Source organism: Schistocerca serialis, chromosome 2, assembly GCF_023864345.2.
Source record: "Schistocerca serialis cubense isolate TAMUIC-IGC-003099 chromosome 2, iqSchSeri2.2, whole genome shotgun sequence".
NCBI classification, from domain to species: domain Eukaryota; kingdom Metazoa; phylum Arthropoda; class Insecta; order Orthoptera; family Acrididae; genus Schistocerca; species Schistocerca serialis.
In genome coordinates, this window is record NC_064639.1 from 226945534 (window position 1) to 226969278 (window position 23745).

Below are 23745 nucleotides of genomic sequence, written 5' to 3' on the forward strand. Positions count from 1 at the left end.
CTAAGGTTTACTAATTTCCCTTTTCCTTGCCCCCACCCCCCCCCCCCCCCACCCCCCCGAAAAAAAAAAAGATCAGGACGTGGTATCACATCCTGTGAAGGCATGGCTGAAAGGCGCAAATCCAGGATCAAAATTGAAAGAATTGCTGGAGTACCACACTCCTGCTGATTTCCCTCTTCCCGTGTTATGGAAGTACAGGTTGCTGGATTTGTTTCCTCGACCCATTAGAAGTACAAACACGTCTATGTCCTCGCTTAAGACTGTCACAGTGTCAAACTCAGCAATTCAGGAAATAGCTGTTTCCACAAGTAATGAATCACCATCTTCTTTTGTCTGTAACACTTGAATACTTCCATCCTCAAATTTCTTTATGACCATAAAAATCAAATGGTTCTTGTTGCTCTTATTTGTGAGAAACTTCTCCTGTGCAGACTGCAGCATTTGTATCTTCATCAAAAGCGATGTCTGATGAAGACCCCGGTGTCTTTAAACAACAAGATCATTTGAACTTTGTTCCGCTTTGCAAAGCATCACTTAGGTAGACAAAACTTCAGAAGCTGAACGTCTTCTTTCCTGGTCAGTTTTCTTCTCAGACTCCATAGCCATGCAGGTAAAGACTACCATGATTCCTCCCATGTAATGGAAAGTATTCAACCAGTCAGTCTTGCAGATGTTAAAAGCAATGTTACTAGAGATGAGCTGGATGAATCAGGTCATACAGTCGAGGACGTCTCAAAAGGGAAGCTTCCATATATGAAGCTGCGAATCCAATTGCACTAAGAGCATTGACAATAAGCCTTGATCTGAATCTTTGGTACATGAATGAGCTGAGTCCAGTCAACAGTGAAGATAGAAATGACCGTGGCCTTACTGCAGAAATTGCTGCATGTGAATGTTACATATATTTCCATCACAATATCCTTGGTAAAGAGAGGAGAGCAGTTCAGTGCTCTTATGACTGTTATTTGCCAGCTGCAACTCATCTTCAGAAGGTTAGTACAATTGACAATGAAAAGAAGACTTTACTTTTCCTTAGGCAAGTATGTCTGTATAGATGTCCACTGTTCAAGGCATATTTACATTTATCGCAAATGAGGGAGTCAATTGATGACAAGTTCACTTGACTACCACATATAAGGCACCTGAAGGCCGGAAGAATTAAGGCACTCAACATAGAAGTATTGGACATCATTGCTTCAGTCCTGTAAAGCATTTGTGCTATCTCAACTGGATTATGGATATGAGGTATAAGGACCAGCAAGACTAGTATATCCAAAGATAATCATTAATCATCATCTAAATCAGTACTTTACTAATTACTGTGAAGTGCATGACTGAGGGTGTTTCTCATTTTACCACATATTAGTTTCTAGCCATGCTGTTTCCGTGTGGAGCACAGGAAGAATGGCATCTTAAATGCATTTCAGTAACACACCCCCAAGAGTTAAACATGCGTTTGTGCTGCCCTTCTTTGAATACTTTGAATATCTCTTGGTGGTCCTGTTATGGATCTCTCAGACCTCAGTAATACTCTGCACTCAGCCACAGGAGTATTTTGTGAACATTCTCCTTTGTAGAGTGATTGCATTTTCCGAGTGTCTTACCACTGAACCAAATTCTATCAAACATATTCGAGCTACAGAATTCATCCTCTGCTCTTGCTCCCTGAATCCACTACATGCCACATAGAGCATTTACCCAGCAAGGTAATTTTTCATATTCATCCAAGACACCCTTTTCGTACTTTACCTGCTGAAGGCGATAATATTCTGCTGGATACAAATGCATATGGGAACTTGTTGCTATGAGCTACTAGAGAACACAACAGCCAAAGGGCCCTGCACACACTGTACGTAGTATAGCATTGTTGAAAGCCATCTAAAAGCAGCACCCTCACTCTTCACACACTTATATACCATTGGGAGGATGAGTACCAGGAAGTAATGGAAAAGAAGTTGCGGCTGGTAAAACTTATTATGCAACATTTTAGCAGAATATGTTTCATATCATGACAAGGGCAGTATCCAATTTACTAGCTGATCTTCCTATTTGTCCTAGCAGGTGGAGGGACATAAGTGGTGCAACTATTAAGGTATTTTATTTTTAAACAGTTCTTAAATTGTTGGAGAAAATACTGTGTTGTTTCACAAGGGTGGGTGGCTCACGCAAACTAGCCCTGTCAATTTTCAATTATTGTCACTAAGTGTTGTACAGTATGTGACTGCATTTGAGGATGAGTAAGTAAATGAGTGAATTCACTTATTAAACTTCATTGTTTTGCCCATTTTAAATTTATATTATTTTAATGACATTTGTCTGACAGTTCTAGCAAGGGTGCTGATATTAGGGAATTGTTCAAAAGAAATGGTTCAGTCTGTCTGTACTTCCATAACAAGAGTTTCAGTATATTTGAGTGAAAAATTATGTGTTTCCAAAATTTTTGCACACACATATAAATGAAATACCATAATAAGAAGGAGATATTCAACGCAACGAGATCACTTGTACCTAACCCTGTGTAGGTCACAAGTAACAGCTACATAACTTAAAGTTGTTTTACAGTTGGTGTTAGCATCATTATAGAAAAGTATTGCTGTCACTTAAATCAATGACAAATTGTAGATGTTTGTATGTGCTGTTTTACAGAAGTTGAAGATAAAATTAGTACGTGCTTGTAGGACTATGTTGGGTGTACCAGGCAAGGTGACACAGTGGTCAGCACATTGGACTTGCATTCTGGAGGACAATGGCTCAAATCCACATCTGGCCTTGAAGCTTTCGATTTTCCATTTTTTCTGTAAATCACTCCAGGAAAAAGCCAGGATTGTTCCTTTGAATAGGCATGGTCAATTTCCTTCCCCATCCTTGGAAACATTCCAAGTTTGTGCTCTGTCTCAAATGACCATGTTGATGGGATTTTAAACCCTAACATTTCTTCCTTTTTATGTTGGGCATCATCAGTAAAGTTGTCTGTTTTCTTCACCATATATTGATGTCCTTGTGAAACACACAGCAAACAGATAAGCAATTGGTAGTCAACAATTATGTTCCTAAAAGTCATGCAAATCTCATAGGAGGTAATACTCGCTCTGTCTGTAGCATTTGGCATTTGACAAGTTACGTGAACCTGTCCCACCCCCCTACCTGCCGCGCTGCTTGTGCCAGCCAAAGGGGGGGGGGGGGGGCGCACCTCAAAGAGCTCAAGATTTGTTTGTTGAGTACAGGCTTGGCATAGATCACTGCACGACATATTTTTTTATGAGGTTTGACTGAAAAGTAATGCTTCCAACTTAGTAAGTCTTGAATAGGTGGCAGCATTGGTATGCGGCAAGTACTGGCTTGTTCAGTAGCCTCTTCTCTATAGCTTCAGTTGGCAGGAAGCCTTAGCATTGAACAATTCTGTTGTTACAGTGTAAAGTATGGAACCCTGCGCAGACAGTCGATCAGTGTGATTTAAGCAATGTGCAGTCATTGAATTCTTGAGAGCAGAGGGTGTCACCCCAAAAGAGAGTCATCAGAGAATGAAAGCAGTTTATGGGGACAGTTTTGATGTGAGTACTGTGCGTCATTGGGCAAGTAAGTTTAAAGATGTTGAAGCAGGAACGTCTGACCTGCGTGATAAACAGAGTTGAACGTCCAGTGACAGCAACCACCGAGTTTCATAAGCAAAATGTTGACAGATTGATTCAGGATGATTGTCGTATAACTCAGAGAGAAATTTCAAGCACAATTGGCATTTCACAATAACGTGTGGGTGACGTTATTGCTTTGCTTGGCAAACCACACGCTTCATGTGCCACCACAGCAGAACTTGAGACACAACCTCACCACCGTACGGCATCCTCCATACAGTCCAGATTTAGCACCCTCTGACTTCCATCTGTTCCCGACAATGAAAGACGATCTGCGAGGACATCATTATGCATCTGATGTCAGAAGACGTTGAGGTAACTGAGAGACTGTGGTTGCGGAAACAGTGTGTTGACTTCTTCCTTGGCGGCTTCAGAAAACTTGCACATAGTTGGCAGAAATATATCCAGTTGTCTGATGATTATGTGGAAAAGTGAACATTGGTAACTGGAGATCACATTCTAAGGATTATTATGTGTTTGATTTATTAAAATATTCCCATCCAAATCCAATTAACAAAGGTGGAGGCGTTACTTTTCATTCAACCCTCATATATTCAGACAAAGAGGGCAACAGCTTATTTGCTGACAGATTTGCTCTACTTCAGCTGACAGTCAAATGAATGTGGTAAGACTGGAAGGGTGCAAAATTTATGATTTGTTCCTTAAACTTTTAGGGAGAGGTTTTTAATCTGTCCTCAGAATGTGTAGCTTGTCCGTGTTCTTTTGTAAGTGGTCAGCCAGTCACGTGTCCTTGTGTATTTATTTCAGCCTTCCTCTTATGTGACTTGTTTTAATTAAAAGTTTTAAAACATCTGCTCATTTATACACTATCTAACAGGATGTCAACTAGTGCAGTTCTGTGGATAACCGTGATTGAGATTGGAGAAGAGTGCATCCTTTTTTTATGCTATTTTATTTTGACAATTGTTTCTACTAATGCACTGATAACCTATCTGCTGACAACCCCTCCCTCTCCTTCCTGACCCAAATTACATTTGCATAAGTCTCACATAACTAGAGTTTCTATTTAATCCACAGTACATAAGTGTGAGGTGTTTTGCACACAATATCATTAAACAGTACTATGTCAGTAGTGTCATACAAGTATATTTTCTGATAAGAATGTGATGTTCTCATCAGAATATATTTAAAACATTTTTAACACTGGATGGGAAAGAATTGCTGAAAATTGCAAAAAATTAATATTGTCTGAAGTGAAACAAACACATGTCGTAAAATCTGTCACTTCAACGTAGAGTAATACATTGTTTATTCTTTGGCAATTAAATTGTAATATTTCTCCATAACAGTTCTAATATTGATGACCGAATTGTCATATAGCTCATTAAATAATACCAGTCAAGGATGTTTATTTCAGAGTTTAACTGCTTTGTCAGTAATACCACAAGAAAGAGTTATGGTTGGCTATCCTTGTGATGTAATATGTTTATGTGATATAAGGAATCCTTTACTTCTAGCAAGGAGACAGCTTTCTCTCTCTCTCAAAAATCATAAGCTATAAATCTCTGTAATTAGAAATACCATTGCATTTCTGTGCATTTGTGAGAAAATTGAGGTTAATACTTATGTCTTGTTACTTTTGTATTGGATTATAGCTTAAAATTGTCAAACACTAAGTATTACAGTGACCTGACTTTTTTGTTTTCAGATGATACGTATCAGTTGCAGACAATGTTAAAAAAAGTAAATCTAGATATGAAAATTGCAAGTGGGCAGGTGCCATTAACAGTCCTGAAAGTGACAGATGCATCAAGAGGTAACATTTTATGTTGTTGAGCTTAAAAATTAGCCCCCCCCCCCCTCTCTCTCTCTCTCTCTCTCTCTCTCTCTCTCTCTCTCTCTCTCGTGTGTGTGTGTGTGTGTGTGTGTGTGTGTGTGTGTGTGTGTGTGTGTGTGTGTGTCCGTCCGTCCCCCCCTGCCTGCTTCCTCTGTCTCTCATACTTAAATATTTCAGTGTTGTTAGCATGCAAGCAACCTTGAGATAAAATTCGCTTACTTTGCAGATGAATTTCTCTCCATTATTGACGAACTATCAAATGTTCGCAATGAAATAATTTCTCTTATGAAACCCCATGAAGGTGGTCAAAAGTATGCAGCACAAAATCTTGATTCTTGTGTGTCAACAGTTGTGCAGCTGAGAAGTCTTATCAAGGAGTAAGTTCAATTTTACTTGACAACATGAAGTACTGCCCACTGAATTGTGTACTTGGGAAAAGTAACAATGCTCTTAAAAATTTTGCAGTTGCTGTTCCAGCCTGCCTTCAGTAGTGAGCAGTTACTTCAGGGCACTTTCCCTCCAGTTATGTCTAATGCATCAAGATCAAGATTCCCAATTGAACAAAATTGGGTTTTAATTGGACACTGCAGGTTAGTAGATGATACAATGTAAATTAGCCAATTTAGGTCATTGGTGACATTTGTCTGTATGTATGTATGTATGTATACTTTTAAAGTAGAGTGGAATGAATTTTAATACACTGTACAAACAAAAGATCTGCAATATGGTTCAAAATTCAGTGCTGCAGTTTTGGTCAGGCATTTGTTTGCCACTTCCATTGTTCAGTTACACATAATGTTATTTTGTGCATAATATCAAGTTGGGGGATGTTTTAGCTGAAAGGTTGGAAGTTGTGTGAGAAATTTGTATTAAATTGACACCAGTTAGCTGTGTAGTTTGCTGGGGTTAACAATAATCTGATAAATAAGGGTAAACGTCAAGCATAGTTCAGTTTTTTAGCTAAAGCACTTTTCCATCCAAAAGATGCTGTGGCAGACTGTAAATTATGCAGGTAACGTACAATGAGCTGCAGCGTTACGCAGAAACAAGTATGAGCTAACTGGTTTGTAATAAAAGAACAGTCTTGACCAAAATGTTAGTTGCTTATTTTGTATAGAAAAGTACACTCCTGGAAATTGAAATAAGAACACCGTGAATTCATTGTCCCAGGAAGGGGAAACTTTATTGACACATTCCTGGGGTCAGATACATCACATGATCACACTGACAGAACCACAGGCACATAGACACAGGCAACAGAGCATGCACAATGTCGGCACTGGTACAGTGTATATCCACCTTTCGCAGCAATGCAGGCTGCTATTCTCCCATGGAGACGATCGTAGAGATGCTGGATGTAGTCCTGTGGAACGGCTTGCCATGCCATTTCCACCTGGCGCCTCAGTTGGACCAGCGTTCGTGCTGGACGTGCAGACCGCGTGCGACGACGCTTCATCCAGTCCCAAACATGGTCAATGGGGGACAGATCCGGAGATCTTGCTGGCCAGGGTAGTTGACTTACACCTTCTAGAGCACGTTGGGTGGCACGGGATACATGCGGACGTGGATTGTCCTGTTGGAACAGCAAGTTCCCTTGCCAGTCTAGGAATGGTAGAACGATGGGTTCGATGACGGTTTGGATGTACCGTGCACTATTCAGTGTCCCCTCGACGATCACCAGTGGTGTACGGCCAGTGTAGGAGATCGCTCCCCACACCATGATGCCGGGTGTTGGCCCTGTGTGCCTCGGTCGTATGCAGTCCTGATTGTGGCGCTCACCTGCACGGCGCCAAACACGCATACGACCATCATTGGCACCAAGGCAGAAGTGACTCTCATCGCTGAAGACGACACGTCTAAATTCGACCCTCCATTCACGCCTGTCGCGACACCACTGGAGGCGGGCTGCACGATGTTGGGGCGCGAGCGGAAGACGGCCTAACGGTGTGCGGGACCGTAGCCCAGCTTCATGGAGACGGTTGCGAATGGTCCTCGTCGATACCCCCAGGAGCAACAGTGTCCCTAATTTGCTGGGAAGTGGCGGTGCGGTCCCCTACGGCACTGCGTAGGATCCTACGGTCTTGACGTGCATCCGTGCGTCGCTGCGGTCCGGTCCCAGGTCGACGGGCACGTGCACCTTCCGCCGACTACTGGCGACAACATCGATGTACTGTGGAGACCTCACGCCCCACGTGTTGAGCAATTCGGCGGTACATCCACCCGGCCTCCCGCATGCCCACTATATGCCCTCGCTCAAAGTCCGTCAACTGCACATACGGTTCACGTCCACGCTGTCGCAGCATGCTACCACTGTTAAAGACTGCGATGGAGCTCCGTATGCCACGGAAAACTAGCTGACGCTGACGGCGGCGGTGCACAAATGCTGCGCAGCTAGCGCCATTCGACGGCCAACACCGCGGTTCCTGGTGTGTCCGCTGTGCCGTGCGTGTGATCATTGCTTGTACAGCCCTCTCGCAGTGTCCGGAGCAAGTATGGTGGGTCTGACACACCGGTGTCAATGTGTTCTTTTTTCCATTTCCAGGAGTGTATATTGTGTATACAACAATGTTAAATGGACAGATTGCTGCTCACCACAATGAGAAGGCATTTAGCAACAGACAGGCTCACTGATACCTGTGGGAGTGCAGAGGAAAATGGTGCAGGCAGGATGGAGAGCTGCTAGGTGCAGCACCTGGAGGTTGTGCAGGCGTAGAAAAAGTGAGGAGAGAAGGGGAAATGATAATACAGGTGGGCTAGGGGGGACAGCAGGCTTATGCAAAGGTGGAATGGTAGCAGAAAGAGGATAGGGGGGCAGGTAAGAACAAGGTGGGGATCGAGGAGGTTAAACCAATGAACAATGTGTTGTAGGGAGAGTTCCCACCTGCACAATTCAGGCAAACTAGTGTTGGTGGGAAGAATCTAGATGGCACATGCAGTGATGCAGTCATTGAAGTTTAGTACACTGTTTTGTGTGGCATGCTCGACAACTGGGTGTTTGATCTGTCTCTTGGCCACAGTTTGGCGGTGGCCCTTCATGCTGATAGACCATTTGCTACTGGTCATGCCCATATAGAATGCCCCACAGTAGTTGCAGGTGCATTTTTAGACTATATAGTTGCTTTCACAGGTGGCACTGCCTTTTATGGGTAGCAGGTGCCTGTGTAGGACAGTGGATGGATGGATGGGACAGCTGCACCTATGATCTGTTCATCATAAGAATAAACCTGATGTAAACAAACGCAAATGCTATGGTTGGTCAGAAACTGTGGCACACGTACATTAGTGTTGTTATGCTCTTGGAAGTAGTTCGTACTTATGTAATAGATATCTTATTGCTAAGTTACATTAAATGAAGCTTTAAGATATTCAAATGTATTAACAGCCATCAACGTTTTTCTTAATTACACTTTAGCTATGTAGTTTTTATTTCAAAAATCGTGTACAGTCACAGCCTCTGCAGTGTTGTGCTCTGATTGTCGTGCTGTAAACGCGCAGTATAAAATTGACTGAGGCTGCTTTCTGTTCCATAGTGTAACACATACGTGAAACACAGTTAAAAAGTGCCAAGAAATAGACTGTTCTTAATGTTTTTCATAAATTTATAGAGGTAATCAGCTTTGAAGTTTTCCTAGCATTGTATGTAATGTAGATGTTGATTAAACTGACATTGAATGTGTAGCGCAGTTGGTAGCACAATGGCATGTGATCCAAGTGCGGTTATTCGTGTGTTGGTTCAAATCTCCCCTGTATCTTCTTCTTCTTCTTCCCCTTCTTCCCCCCCTCCCCCCTCCCCTGTTCAACTTGAAATACCTACATCTCATAATTATAAAATTAGTTGTCATTTTTTATGAATAATGAACGTCTTCTTGTTTCTAATTACATATTGGAAGCGAAATTCCTTTTTCCCTTTCAAATACAAATTCTTAATTATCGATGTTTTATGAAAGACTGCTCATAAAGGTTGTTTAAATTAAGAAAACATAACAATTTAATTTTTAGGGCAAAAATGAAAAACCAAATCCTCTTTATTCGGGCTATGTCCATCATTCTATACCACAGAGGTAGATAACTATCATAGAAACATTAAAAACAATCATTTTCACAGCATCAAGCACATCATACAAATGCTGCATTCTTACATTTGCTACTACACCATTAAAATATGAGCCCAACAGAACCAACCTGGAGCCAAGCTGCGGGATTTGGCCTGAGAAGTAACAAGACTGTTAAGCTGCCAGACGTACTGGAACTAATGTATGCTGCTTTTTCACACATCACTACCAAATGCTGGCAGGATATAGAACAGCTCGCCATAAAAGAAGAAGAGAAAATGCTGCGCCTGGTTGGCTTCGTGGATTCTGTTGTTCATACGCTCATTATCAACGTAGCATGTGATACTCCAAGAACTGAAATTTATTGCTCAGATTTGGATAAGGAAGGAGCTAAGAGATTACCAGACAACTGACTAAGTACTATCTTCAGTGGCTTCAATATTTAACTATACGATGAAATCCTTCAATACTCTCTTATGTTACACACAGCTTATGCAGAAAAAGTATCCTGTGGTTAAGTCAGGAATTTTCATAATTCTTGTTTTTAATTACAATAGTACGTTAGCTAAAAACAATAATGTGTTACAGTTTTCGTCTAGTTTTCTAAGGAGCGTATTGTGTGAGATTTTCTGTGTATTATTTCATTCTGCTTAAAAATTAAATGACATTCGAAGCTGTATTGCTCCTCTGCTCGTCTCTTTTTACATGTGAACTGCAGCTGGCCACGTCACTGCAGGCTAGCTGTACCAGCTGACTGGCCAGTGCTGTCCAAGTTAAATGCGCTGGTAACGCTGTTGTCCCGTATTATCGCTAAGTTGATGTGCGTGTAATGCACAGCACAAAACATACCCTTATTATCGTACTGAAAGTACTTGAGACAGCTTGGCTACAGTCGCAGTTGAAATGGAAATCCAATGAGGTTCCAGCAAATGCAGAAGAATACATAGTGCAATGTTTACACCAGGTTTATTCTTATGATGAGCAGATTATAGCAGCCCACCATCCTGTCCACACCACGATTTTGCACACTCCTGCAGTCAACCCTACAGCATCTTCTCCCACACCTGCCCTGTTGTCCCCCCTTCCCGACCTCAGCATCTTCTGTACACACATTAAGCACCCCAGTCAAGATCTCTGCTCACCCAAGTGGGCCATAATGCCTACAGAGATGACAGAAAGAGAGTATTCCTCTGAAGAGAGATTTTGATGGATAGCTAAAAGATAACCCTAATAGTGTGTGTACCCCAAAAGTAGCCTGCTCACTGCTCGGCACTTCCTTGATGATGAACAGCAATCTATCTTAATTGATAATGTTCTGTTACCTGCAAACAGTAAACCCCCACCCCCACTCTTTCTTACTTTCGTTCTGAGCAAATAATAAATGTCAATATTCACTGTTTATAGGACCAAGCTACAGGAAGGGCCAGTGATAGAAACAGTCTGCCAGCTGAGGATGCTAAATTTCCTGTCTGCTATTGAAAATAAATGACAATTGTTAATAAATACTAGCACTGTGCTCTACATGTCTACATATACAAGTGAATGCAGATTTTTGACATCAAGAGGAAATGGAGAAGAAGAAATAAAACATGAACACTGTTGTCTATATCATTAGTATATCTTCTGCTTAGTCTCTCTAGAAAACAGTTGCAGGGAACTGAACAGAGGGAGTGTTCTCTCTCATTCATCACATCACATGTCCAACATTCAGGACAATCAAGAACTGTCGTTCTGTACAACAGAAAACAAAAGTAGACAGTACTGATGCACAAACTGTAATATTTTCAATTAATAAAGTTGTGTGATATATATCTTGTAGAAAATCAGAAGCATCTGCTGTTTTTGTCTTGTGCATTACTCTTTCACATGAGGGCTCTTAAGAGAGTAATCAAATCGATTTTTTGCCCGAGATTGGATGTCTTGGCACCAGTCCACCCCTACAAATCGAAGTAAGTCAGGTAGTCTTGCCTCCCACATCAAATACCTCAAACTCAAACTAAGATGGAAGGCTCTCTTCCCTCCACCTCCCTATAAATCACTAGTTAATATAAAAGCTATCCTCCAGTTCCCATATTCAGCCATGTAGTCAAATTATTTTAATATATCTAACAGCCATTTCATACAACAACATTTTCCATACTACCAGTTCAATCGCCCAAAAAAAAAAAAAAAAAAATCGAAATTTATACTTTTGTGTGGTGCTTCTTAAAAATGATCAAAATGAATCATATGACACATAGTAGACGTCGTTAGATGTAAACTACAGAAGTAACAAAAAAATATTGATCTTGCATCTTCATTAATACGTGAGCAGTTTTGTTCATTACAACTGCTGTTTTTGGAATGCCTGCGACTGTGTTGTTCATTATTTAAATCATGAATGAGGATGAGATACCTTGGCAGCACTTATGTCCTTTTGAGTTTTGATTACAGTAGACGCTGATTTGAGATTCCAGTAAAAAGGTGAAGGCATAATTTTGAACTTCAGCTGAAGTTTAGTGAACACCTGAGCAGTACTTTCTTATGTACAAAAGTGAATTAAAATATGACTTGGAGTGAGCTCATTTGATGAACGTAGCTGCCAAAGTATTTGTACAGTCATAACAATCAAAACTAGCACACTTATTGTTAATTTTATAATTTTGAAGAATTTATCATAAAAACTAAACATATATTTAATGTTTTGATTCCTTTGCTACCAATTACAGTATAATATAACACTGAATATTTCTATGTGACATATTTGTTTCGTCAGAAATAACCTGTGATCAGGAAATACAACAATGTTTACGGTAGTTCATTTAATGAGGTGTCAAATGATTCAGCGTCTACTATATGACATTACCATACATAATTGTGTGCAGTTTTTGTTATTGTTACTTGGAATTGCATTTACTTAGAATGTATAGTAACTTTATGTATGTATGTGTGAATAAAATGTAATGGATTAATGTCTTTCAACAGTATATGTTGTTTGCAATACATATTATGACTACTTCCCCTAAATTTAAAAATCCAGACCTGTAATTGTTTCGCAAAACCAAATGTCAGTTATGTCTTCATTTGTTAATTCATATATAGCTGTCATTACGTAAAAATCAAACAATGGAAAATCCAGGATGGAATGCAACAATACCAGAGAAGGAAAGTTGCTACTCACCATATAGCGGAGATGCTGAGTCACGATAGGCACAATAAAAAGATTCACACAATTACAGCTTTCGGCCATTAAGGCCTTTGTCAGCAGCGCACACACACACACACACACACACACACACACACAAACGCAACTTGCACACACATCTGCAGTCTCAGCGAGCTGAGACCACACTGCAAACAGCAGCACCAGTGCATGATGGGAGTGGCAACTGGGTGGGGGTAAGGAGGCGGCTTGGGTGGGGAGGGATAGTATGGTGGGAGTGGCCGACAGTCAAGTGTTGTAGTTTAGACGGAGGGCAGGAGGGAAGGTGTGGAGGGGGTAAGTAGCGGAAAGGAGAGAAATAAAAGAAATTAAAAGACTGGGTGTGGCGGTGAAATGACGGCTGTGTAGTGCTGGAATGTGAACAAGGAGGGGGCTGGATGGGCTAGGACAGTGACTAACGAAGGTTGAGCCAAGCAACAATGCAGGAACAGTATTTGTGCATATTTTTGCGTAATTTTTCGGACGTAATTCTACTTTCTTATGTAATTTTTCAGACGTAATTCTACTTTCTTACGTTATTTTTCGGATTTTTTGCACCAACATGGATCCATGCTCTTTCCACCTGCATCAATACAGTAAAGTTTCCTTATTCCTAGCCAGATCCCAGTCCCACATACTGTTCCTGCGTTGTTGCTTGGCTCATGAAATCCCCCCTAATGGCCTTACCATCAAATTACCCATCTCTGGTTGCCACCTCTCCTTCCACAATGATCTCCACCTGTTCAGAGTCCGCCAATCCTTAGCCCTCATCAACGTAGTCCTGCAAAACCATATCAACCAACCCCAATCCTCCTTGCAGTACCTTCTCTCCATCTGCAAAATTCTCCTACTATGCAATCCCAAATTCCTGGAACCCATAACACACATTGAAACCCTTGCCCTGCAGGATCTTGAACAATATGCACAATGCCACCTCAAAAAGCTCTCCAACCTACTCACTTCCTACTCCCACCTCAGAGTACCACTGTCCACCACTTCTACAACCACCTCCAAACCTCTCCCACGTCCCCTCATAGCTGACAAACCCTGTCTCGCAGACCTACTACATTTACCCCACCCTCCAAAACTCCCTCCCGCCACCACACAGAACCCAGAACCTAAACAGACCCGCAACACAATCACAAACCTTTCCTCCAAAACCCTTAGCCCCACAGAAATATCAGTCCTTTCCAAAGGCCTCACCTTTTGCCCCGCTCCCAAATTCAGTTATGCAGGACTTGTTAAAGACCTTCTCACGGTGCCTACAGTGGAAACACTTTTTCGCTACCAACCCGACCAATCAGACTCAACCAAAGACTAATATTGAACATTGCCTAACTCAGTTCACTCCTCCATCCAACCGTGATCCACCCCCACTGCCTCCAAACCACCCCCTGTTAACTTTCCAGAATTTCTTAACCTTGAACCTTGCCTCTACATCATTCCCCAAATCCCTCAACATGCAAACTAACCTTACATCCATAGAAAGAACCGCAGGACACCATCTAAAAATTGATCCCGACCTTATAATCCTACCTGCTGATAAAGGCTCCACCACCGTTGTTTTGAACTGCAAGGATTATGTGGCAGGACGATTCCATCAGCTGTCAGATACTTCCTCCTACAAACCATGCCACAGTGATCCCATTCCAGTAATCCAGCAGGATCTCCAGTCACTACTCAAATCCTTAGGCCCATCTCAGAACCTCTCCCCAGAGTCCATCTCTCTACTTACTACTCCCACTCCCTGCACTCCCACCTTCTGCATGCTTCCTAAAGTCCATAAACCCAACCACTCAGGACGCCCCATTGTGGCCAGTTACTGTGCCGCCACGGAGAGAATCTCTGGTCTCGTAGACCAACACCTTCAACCTATTATCCGGAACCTATACTCCTATATAAAAGATACCAACCATTTCCTCGACCAACTCTCCACAGTTCCTGTCCCTTTACCACACGGTGCCGTGCTTGTCACTATTGATGCCACCTCCCTGTACACTAACATTCCTAATGCCCAGGGCCTTATTGCTGTCGAACACTACCTTTCCAGACACCCTATGGATTCCAAACCAACAACCTCCTTCCTAGTCTCCATGACCAACTATATCCTCACCCACAATTACTTCTCCTTTAAAGGCATTACCTAAAAATAAATCCACGGTATGGCTATGGGCACCCGCATGGCACCATCCTATGCTAACCTATTCAGGGCCATCTAGAGGAATCCTTCCTAAAAACCCAGAATCCTAAACCCCTCACCTGGTTCAGATTCATTGATGACATCTTTGCTATCTGGATTGAAGGTGAGGACACCTCAACAACTTCTCCCCCATTTGCTTCACCTGGTCCTACTCAACCCAACAAGCCACCTTCCTAGATGTTGACCTTCACCCCAGAGATGGCTACATCAGTACCTCCGTCCATATCAAACTTACTAACCACCAGCAATACCTCCATTTCAACAGCTGCCACCCATTCCATACCAAGAAGTCCCTTCCATACAGCCTAGCCACCCGTGGTCATCGCATCTGCAGTGACGAGCAGTCCCTCTCAAAATATACCGAGGTTTTCACTGAAGCCTTCACTGACCATAATTATCCTCCCATCCTTGTACAAAAACAAATCTCCCGTGCCTTATCTTTCCAGTCTCCCACCACCTCCCAAAGTCCCACAGTCCGGCCACAGAGGAACATTCCCCTCGTAACTGAGTACCATCCGGGAATGCAGCAACTGAATTATATTCTCTGCCAGGGTTTTGATTACCTCTCGTCATCCCCTGAAATGGGAAGTGTCCTGCCATCCTTCCCACCCCTCCTACTGTGGTATTCCGCCGTCCACCGAACCTACACAATATACTCGTCCATCCTTACACAACCCCTGCTCCCAATTCCTTACTTCATGGCTCATACTGCTGTAATAGACCTAGATGCAAGACCTGTCCCATACATCCTCCTACCACCACCTACTCCAGTCTGGTCACTAACATCACCTATCCCATCAAAGGCAGGGCTACCTGTGAAACCAGTCATGTGATTTACAAGCTAAGCTGCAACCTCTGTGCTTCTATGTAGACATGATAACCAACAAGCCGTCTGTCCGCATGAATGGCCACCGACAAACTGTGGCCAAGAAACAAGTGGACCACCCTGTTGCTGAACATGCTGCCAAACATGATATCCCTCATCTGAATGACTGCTTCACAGCCTGTGCAATATGGATCTTTCCCATCAACACCAGCTTTTCTGAATTGTGCAGGTAGGAACTTACCCTGCAATACATCCTATGTTCCCGTAACCCTCCTGGTCTCAACCTTCGTTAGTCACTGTCCTCATCCATCCAGCCCCCTCCCTGTTTCCATTCCAGTACTACACAACCGTCATTTTACCGCCACACCCAGTCTTTTTAATTTATTTTATTTCTCTCCTTCCCATTACTTATCCCCTCCCCCCTCCGCACCTTTCTCCTGCCCTCCATCTAAACTGCAACACTTGACTGTCCGCCACTCCCACCATACTATCCCTCCCGCCCCAGACTCCTCCTTACCCCCACCCAGTTGCCACTCCCATCGTGTACTGGTGCTGCTGTTCGCAGTGCGGTCTCAGATCTCTGAGACTGCAGATGTGTGTGCAAGTTGTATATGTATATATATATAATATATAAAACAAAGATGAGGTGACTTACCGAACAAAAGCGCTGGCAAGTCGATAGACACACAAACAAACACAAACATACACACAAAATTCAAGCTTTCGCAACAAACTGTTGCCTCATCAGGAAAGAGGGAAGGAGAGGGGAAGACGAAAGGAAGTGGGTTTTAAGGGAGAGGGTAAGGAGTCATTCCAATCCCGGGAGCGGAAAGACTTACCTTAGGGGGGAAAAAAGGACAGGTATACACTCGCACACACACCCATATCCAACCGCACATACACAGACACAAGCAGACATTTGTAAAGGCAAAGAGTTTCGACAGAGATGTCAGTCTAGGCAGAAGTACAGAGGCAAAAATGTTGTTGAAAGACAGGTGAGGTATGAGCGGCGGCAACTTGAAATTAGCGGAGGTTGAGACCTGGCGTATAACGAGAAGAGAGGATATACTGAAGGGCAAGTTCCCATCTCCGGAGTTCTGACAGGTTGGTGTTAGTGGGAAGTATCCAGATAACCCGGACGGTGTAACACTGTGCCAAGATGTGCTGGCCGTGCACCAAGGCATGTTTAGCCACAGGGTGATCCTCATTACCAACAAACACTGTCTGCCTGTGTCCATTCATGCGAATGGACAGTTTGTTGCTGGTCATTCCCACATAGAAAGCTTCACAGTGTAGGCAGGTCAGTTGGTAAATCACGTGGGTGCTTTCACACGTGGCTCTGCCTTTGATCGTGTACACCTTCCGAGTTACAGGACTGGAGTAGGTGGTGGTGGGAGGGTGCATGGGACAGGTTTTACACCGGGGGCGGTTACAAGGGTAGGAGCCAGAGGGTAGGGAAAGTGGTTTGGGGATTTCATAGGGATGAACTAAGAGGTTACGAAGGTTAGGTGGACGGCGGAAAGACACTCTTGGTGGAGTGGGGATGATTTCATGAAGGATGGATCTCATTTCAGGGCAGGATTTGAGGAAGTCGTATCCCTGCTGGAGAGCCACATTCAGAGTCTGATCCAGTCCCGTAAAGTATCCTGTCACAAGTGGGGCACTTTTGGGGTTCTTCTGTGGGAGGTTCTGCGTTTGAGGAGATGAGGAAGTGGCTCTGGTTATTTGCTTCTGTACCAGGTCAGGAGGGTAGTTGCGGGCTGCGAAAGCTGTTTTCAGGTTGTTGGTGTAATGGTTCAGGGATTCCGGACTGGAGCAGATTCGTTTGCCACGAAGACCTAGGCTGTAGGGAAGGGACCGTTTGATGTGGAATGGGTGGCAGCTGTCATAATGGAGGTACTGTTGATTGTTGGTGGGTTTGATGTGGACGGATGTGTGAAGCTGGCCATTGGACAGGTGGAGGTCAACGTCAAGGAAAGTGGCATGGGATTTGGAGTAGGACCAGGTGAATCTGATGGAGCCAAAGGAGTTGAGGTTGGAGAGGAAATTCTGGAGTTCTTCTTCACTGTGAGTTCAGATCATGAAAATGTTATCAATAAATCTGTACCAAACTTTGGGTTGGCAGGCCTGGGTAACCAAGAAGGCTTCCTCTAAGCGACCCATGAATAGGTTGGCATACGAGGGGGCCATCCTGGTACCCATGGCTGTTCCCTTTAATTGTTGGTATGTCTGGCCTTCGAAAGTGAAGAAGTTGTAGGTCAGGATGAAGCTGGCTAAGGTAAGGAAGAAAGAGGTTTTAGGTAGGGTGGCAGGTGATCGGCGTGAAAGGAAGTGCTCCATCGCAGCGAGGCCCTGGACGTGTGGAATATTTGTGTATAAGGAAGTGGCATCAATGGTTACAAGGATGGTTTCCGGGGGTAACAGACTGGGTAAGGATTCCAGGCGTTCGAGAAAGTGGTTGGTGTCTTTGATGAAGGATGGGAGACTGCATGTAATGGGTTGAAGGTGTTGATCTACGTAGGCAGAGATACATTCTGTGAGGGCTTGGTAACCAGCTACAATGGGGTGGCCAGGATGATTGGGTTTGTGAATTTTAGGAAGAAGGTAGGGGTGCAGGGTGTTGGTGGGGTCAGGAGGTTGATGGAGTCGGGTGAAAGGTTTTGTAGGGGGCCTAAGGTTCTGAGGATTCCTTGAAGCTCTGCCTGGACATCAGGAATGGGATTACCTTGGCGAACTTTGTAAGTAGTGTTGTCTGAAAGCTGACGCAGTCCCTCAGCCACATACTCCTGACGATCAAGTACCACGGTCGTGGAACCCTTGTCCGCCGGAAGAATGACGATGGATCGGTCAGCCTTCAGAGCACAGATAGCCTGGGCTTCAGCAGTGGTGATGTTGGGAGTAGGATTAAGGTTTTTTAAGAAGGATTGAGGGGCAAGGCTGGAAGTCAGAAATTCCTGGAAAGTAAAAAAAAAGTACCCCCGGAAATCATCCTTGTAACCATTGATGCCACTTCCCTATAGACAAATATTCCACACGTCCAGGGCCTCGCTGTGATGGAGCACTACCTTTCACGCCGATCACCTGCCACCCTACCTAAAACCTCTTTCCTCTTTACCTTAGCCAGCTTCATCCTGACCCACAACTTCTTCACTTTCGAAGGCCAGACATATCAACAAAGGGAACAGCCATGGGTACCAGGGTGGCCCCCTCATACGCCAACCTATTCATGGGTCACTTAGAGGAAGCCTTCTTGGTTACCCAGGCCTGCCAACCCAAAGTTTGGTACAGATTTATTGATGACATTTTCATGATCTGAACTCTCAGTGAAGAAGAACTCCAGAATTTCCTCTCCAACCTCAACTCCTTTGGTTCCATCAGGTTCACCTGGTCCTACTCCAAATCCCATGCCACTTTCCTTGACGTTGACCTCCACCTGTCCAATGGCCAGCTTCACACGTCCGTCCACATCAAACCCACCAACAAGCAGCAGTACCTCCATTATGACAGCTGCCACCCATTCCACATCAAACGGTCCCTTCCCTACAGCCTAGGTCTTCGTGGCAAACGAATCTGCTCCAGTCCGGAATCCCTGAACCATTACACCAACAACCTGACAACAGCTTTCGCATCCCGCAACTACCCTCCCGACCTGGTACAGAAGCAAATAACCAGAGCCACTTCCTCATCTCCTCAAACGCAGAACCTCCCACAGAAGAACCCCAAAAGTGCCCCACTTGTGACAGGATACTTTCCGGGACTGGATCAGACTCTGAATGTGGCTCTCCAGCAGGGATAAGACTTCCTCAAATCCTGCCCTGAAATGAGATCCATCCTTCATGAAATCCTCCTCACTCCACCAAGAGTGTCTTTCCGCCGTCCACCTAACCTTCGTAACCTCTTAGTTCATCCCTATGAAATCCCCAAACCACTTTCCCTACCCTCTGGCTCCTACCCTTGTAACCGCCCCCGGTGTAAAACCTGTCCCATGCACCCTCCCACCACCACCTACTCCAGTCCTGTAACTCGGAAGGTGTACACGATCAAAGGCAGAGCCACGTGTGAAAGCACCCACGTGATTTACCAACTGACCTGCCTACACTGTGAAGCTTTCTATGTGGGAATGACCAGCAACAAACTGTCCATTCGCATGAATGGACACAGGCAGACAGTGTTTGTTGGTAATGAGGATCACCCTGTGGCTAAACATGCCTTGGTGCACGGCCAGCACATCTTGGCACAGTGTTACACCGTCCGGGTTATCTGGATACTTCCCACTAACACCAACCTGTCAGAACTCCGTAGATGGGAACTTGCCCTTCAGTATATCCTCTCTTCTCGTTATCTGCCAGGCCTCAATCTCCGCTAATTTCTAATTTCAATTTGCCGCCGCTCATACCTCACCTATCTTTCAACAACATCTTTGCCTCTGTACTTCCGCCTCGACTGACATCTCTGTCGAACCTCTTTGCCTTTACAAATGTCTGTTTGTGTCTGTGTATGTGCGGATGGATATGTGTGTGTGTGTGTGTGTGTGTGTGTGTGTGTGTGTGTGTGTGCGCGAGTGTATACCTGTCCTTTTTTCCCCCTAAGTTAAGTCTTTCCGCTCCCGGAATTGGAATGACTCCTTACCCTCTCCCTTAAAACCCACATCCTTTCGTGTTTCCCTCTCCTTCCCTCTTTCCTGACGAAGCAACCGTTGGTTGCGAAAGCTAGATTTTTGTGTGTATGTTTGTGTGTCTATTGACCTGCCAGCGCTTTTGTTTGGTAAGTCTCATCATCTTTGTTTTTAGATATATTTTTCCCACGTGGAATGTTTCCCTCTATTATATACATATTTTTTTTATTGTGCCTATCGCGACTCAGCATCTCTGCTATATGGTGAGTAGCAACTTTCCTTCTCTGGTATTGTCATTAAATAGAATATTTCAGTATTTGCAATTCTCGTGAGTAGGATGTCCAGTGTTTGCTAAGTTGGAATACTTCTACGTCCTTCACAATTAACACATCGAGTGCATTTTGTGACCAGCCTATTTTGTTTTACCAAGGGGGCTGCATGGGTCAGTTATTACAAAATATTCATTTTATATCTAATTCTGCTTGGTGTGTGTGATATGCCATAGACAGATATAGACGAGCTCCAGCTGTGCTGCATATCAATGGGAGGAATGGCTGTTGAGGTGATACAGTCATTAGCGTGCAACCTCGGGGTAACCTGCCGCTCTCTTTTGTACATTAATAATCTATGCAAGTTGGGCTGTGTCTGGGTAGACATCTGTTACCCTAGCTGCCCAAGGGCAGGCTGTGGAGCCTATTAATTCTTCAAAACTGCTCCCAATTGAATGGGTGGGCCACTATCCAGCATTCCGACCCAACAAGATAATCTGTGAGAGTAGCTCTCCTGAGTATGCTTGTACAAAAATAAGGAAAAGGTATAGTAACAGGACACAGACATGTCAAAATGTTTCTGTGATTGTTAAAAGGTGGGGGAAACCTTTGCTAAAATGTCACCAGTCTACATACAGAAAGGTCTTGATTGTATTAAAAGTGGCTTGTAGTCAGTAAAGAGACTCCGAAATGGGACTTCATTGATAGAAACTACCATTTCTGGACAAGTACAAAAACTGTAGTGAATATCCCATTATAGCTGAAATGCATAAAACTCTAAATTCTTGCTGTGGGGTGGTGGTGTGTGAAGACATAATGGACAAATACATCGTTGTCCTACAAAAGGGATGGGCATACAAAGGTATTAAGGATGTGCAGAATGTGATGAAGAGAGTTAATGGAGCCATGTAAAGATCACCTACATTCATTTTAACTTCTACTTCACCAGGCTTACGCAGTTGCGTTAAGGCTGGTTTCTTACGCTTAAATGTTCACCCATCTTTTCCAAATGGTATGCAATGTTTAAAGTGCCGTAAAGTTGGCCACCCACACCCAACTGTTGGATGTAATAGTCATACTCCTTGTGGGAACTGTGGTCAAGCAACTCGTGAGCTGAATGTAGGATGCATATGTCAACCAGTCTGAGTTAACTGTTCCAAGCTTGGCACAGTGTGTGTTCCATCTACAGGGATCGAAAAAGAAATACGAGATATAAGTTACACAATATGTGCCATATGCTGAAGCCAAGCAGTCTCCATCATTCATTTCCTTGTGTACAGTAGTCGTGAAACAGCCCACAGTTAGTCAGTGAGTCAACATAGACATGAAGAGTAAAAGCTGCTACCAGCTCCTGCCCATGCCAAATAACTGGCTCCAGTAAACCTGAACCTACCACCAAATCAATTTATCGGGCCTCTAGGATTGACAGTATGCCACCCTTACTGTCAAAAGAAAATCTCATCGGCAATATTTGGTTCAGTCAGTCGTGGACTTTCCCATGATTCCACCCATAAAGGAAAAATTACCACAAAGAACAAATTAAATCCCAATAGAGTGGAAACTAAAGCAACAATGACAAACTTGTTGGTCACATCTGAGGCTGAAGATTTGGAAATGGAAGTGATCACTTTAAAAGACCCAACGTGGCCCTCTAGTCCACCTCCAGTAGCCTTGGACTCCCTATGCGTGGTGCAAGAGGGGGGGGTAGAGGAATTGTGTGTGTGTGTGTGTGTGTGTGTGTGTGTGTGTACACACGCACAATCTGCCGCATTCATGAGTTTCCATGCCAAAACAGTAATGTTCCCATGATGTCGGTGGTTTTATACTGTGGTAGTGAATTTGGATGGATAAGTAAATACTAAACTGCAATCAAATCAGGTAGAGATGTAGAAAATGATTTCGCAGTTCATAGTTCCATATTCCCTGGCTTCTTGTTTACACACTGGAACAAATTACCTCCTGAGAGAGAGAGAGCTTTTGCATGTACATAATATCTAATGTTACAGAACATACGTCTATCAAATTAATAAGGAAGTACCAGAATCTTGTAGAAAACATGAAGGTTAATAAAAAATATTCGAAGAAAGGAGGACAGGAACCATGAAACTTTGACACTGTAAGTCCATATGTCTATTCGCTAGACTAACGTACACTTCTATATGTAGGTGCCTTATACTGTGTGATCCCATGAAGGCATTAATTGCCAGTATATCATTAACTAACATTGAAGTATAAAAAAACATCTCAAGACTGATGTGTTTTCGAGAGATTGTTACCCTACTGGTTCTTTGAAACAGTTTATATGCATAGTCACAATATAACACCCACCAAATATGGGCTTCAAATAATGAGGACAGAATGGAATATGGCATCTCACAATTTCTGCTTGTGATGTACAATGACTAAGCTGAAGGGATTGTGCCTCTGGAAGACCCATGAGAACTGTACTCTGTAGAAGTTTTGCTCCAAAGTCAGTTACGTAGAAGCTAACAGGCACTTCCAGGCATTGATGAGACTAGCTACTATATGTTCGAATAAAATCACTCAGTATCAACAGTTCCAAAAATGTTGACTCTCATTATGTAGTTTCTTGTAGGAAATATTCAGAATGCATCTTGGTAATTTAACTTCTGTAATTCATTATTGACGAATGTATTTTAATACATATTTTGGGGTGATTCTGCCTCAGAGTCTTTAATTATGAGCTGTGCCTATAAGGATGCAGTGATGCGGACCTAGTTAAACTCAAGAGCACCAAGAAAAGATAATTGACAATAACACATTAATTAGACAATAATAAAGGATTGTCTTCCCAAGTGTCGTACCACAGCCAGGTCAACGGAGCAGCATCTCTTCACCAGTAGGCCAGCATGCGCTTGTCTTGCAGTACCACCAGTGCAAAGCATTTGGTGGTGAGCATTATGTAATGGGGCAGCCATTGACCTGTGGACATGGGACAGCTGTCAACCTGTGGAAACCAGCAACTTCCAGTTCTATGTATCACTCTCCAAAGTACACTCATTGACATCAAAGATTTGCACTTGGGAATCGGGTCCCAGTTTCACCTGAAATACTCGCTGGCTTGCAGTGATCAGCTCTCAGCACCCGTTTAGGAGACAGGAGCCAGCAGCATCCGTGTCCGCCAAAGGAATGGGATGAGCAGCAGCAGTTG

The 23745-nt window shown here is 43.5% G+C and overlaps 1 protein-coding gene across 2 annotated transcripts in view; it reads left to right on the forward strand.

Moving 5' to 3' along the window:
• LOC126456977 (uncharacterized) overlaps nucleotides 1-23745 on the forward strand; it is a 168621-nt gene that overhangs the window by 135375 nt on the left and 9501 nt on the right. Inside the window, exons 6-9 of one of the 2 annotated variants that reach the window (XM_050092922.1) lie at nucleotides 5302-5409; nucleotides 5657-5807; nucleotides 5896-6020; nucleotides 10887-12445. In XM_050092922.1, coding sequence (XP_049948879.1) covers nucleotides 5302-5409; nucleotides 5657-5807; nucleotides 5896-6007 — 371 coding nt within the window. In that variant the 3' untranslated portion in view covers nucleotides 6008-6020; nucleotides 10887-12445. Of the gene's footprint in view, nucleotides 1-5301; nucleotides 5410-5656; nucleotides 5808-5895; nucleotides 6021-10886; nucleotides 12446-23745 lie in introns of those variants that run through there. The other variant, XM_050092921.1, reaches the window with a different exon arrangement.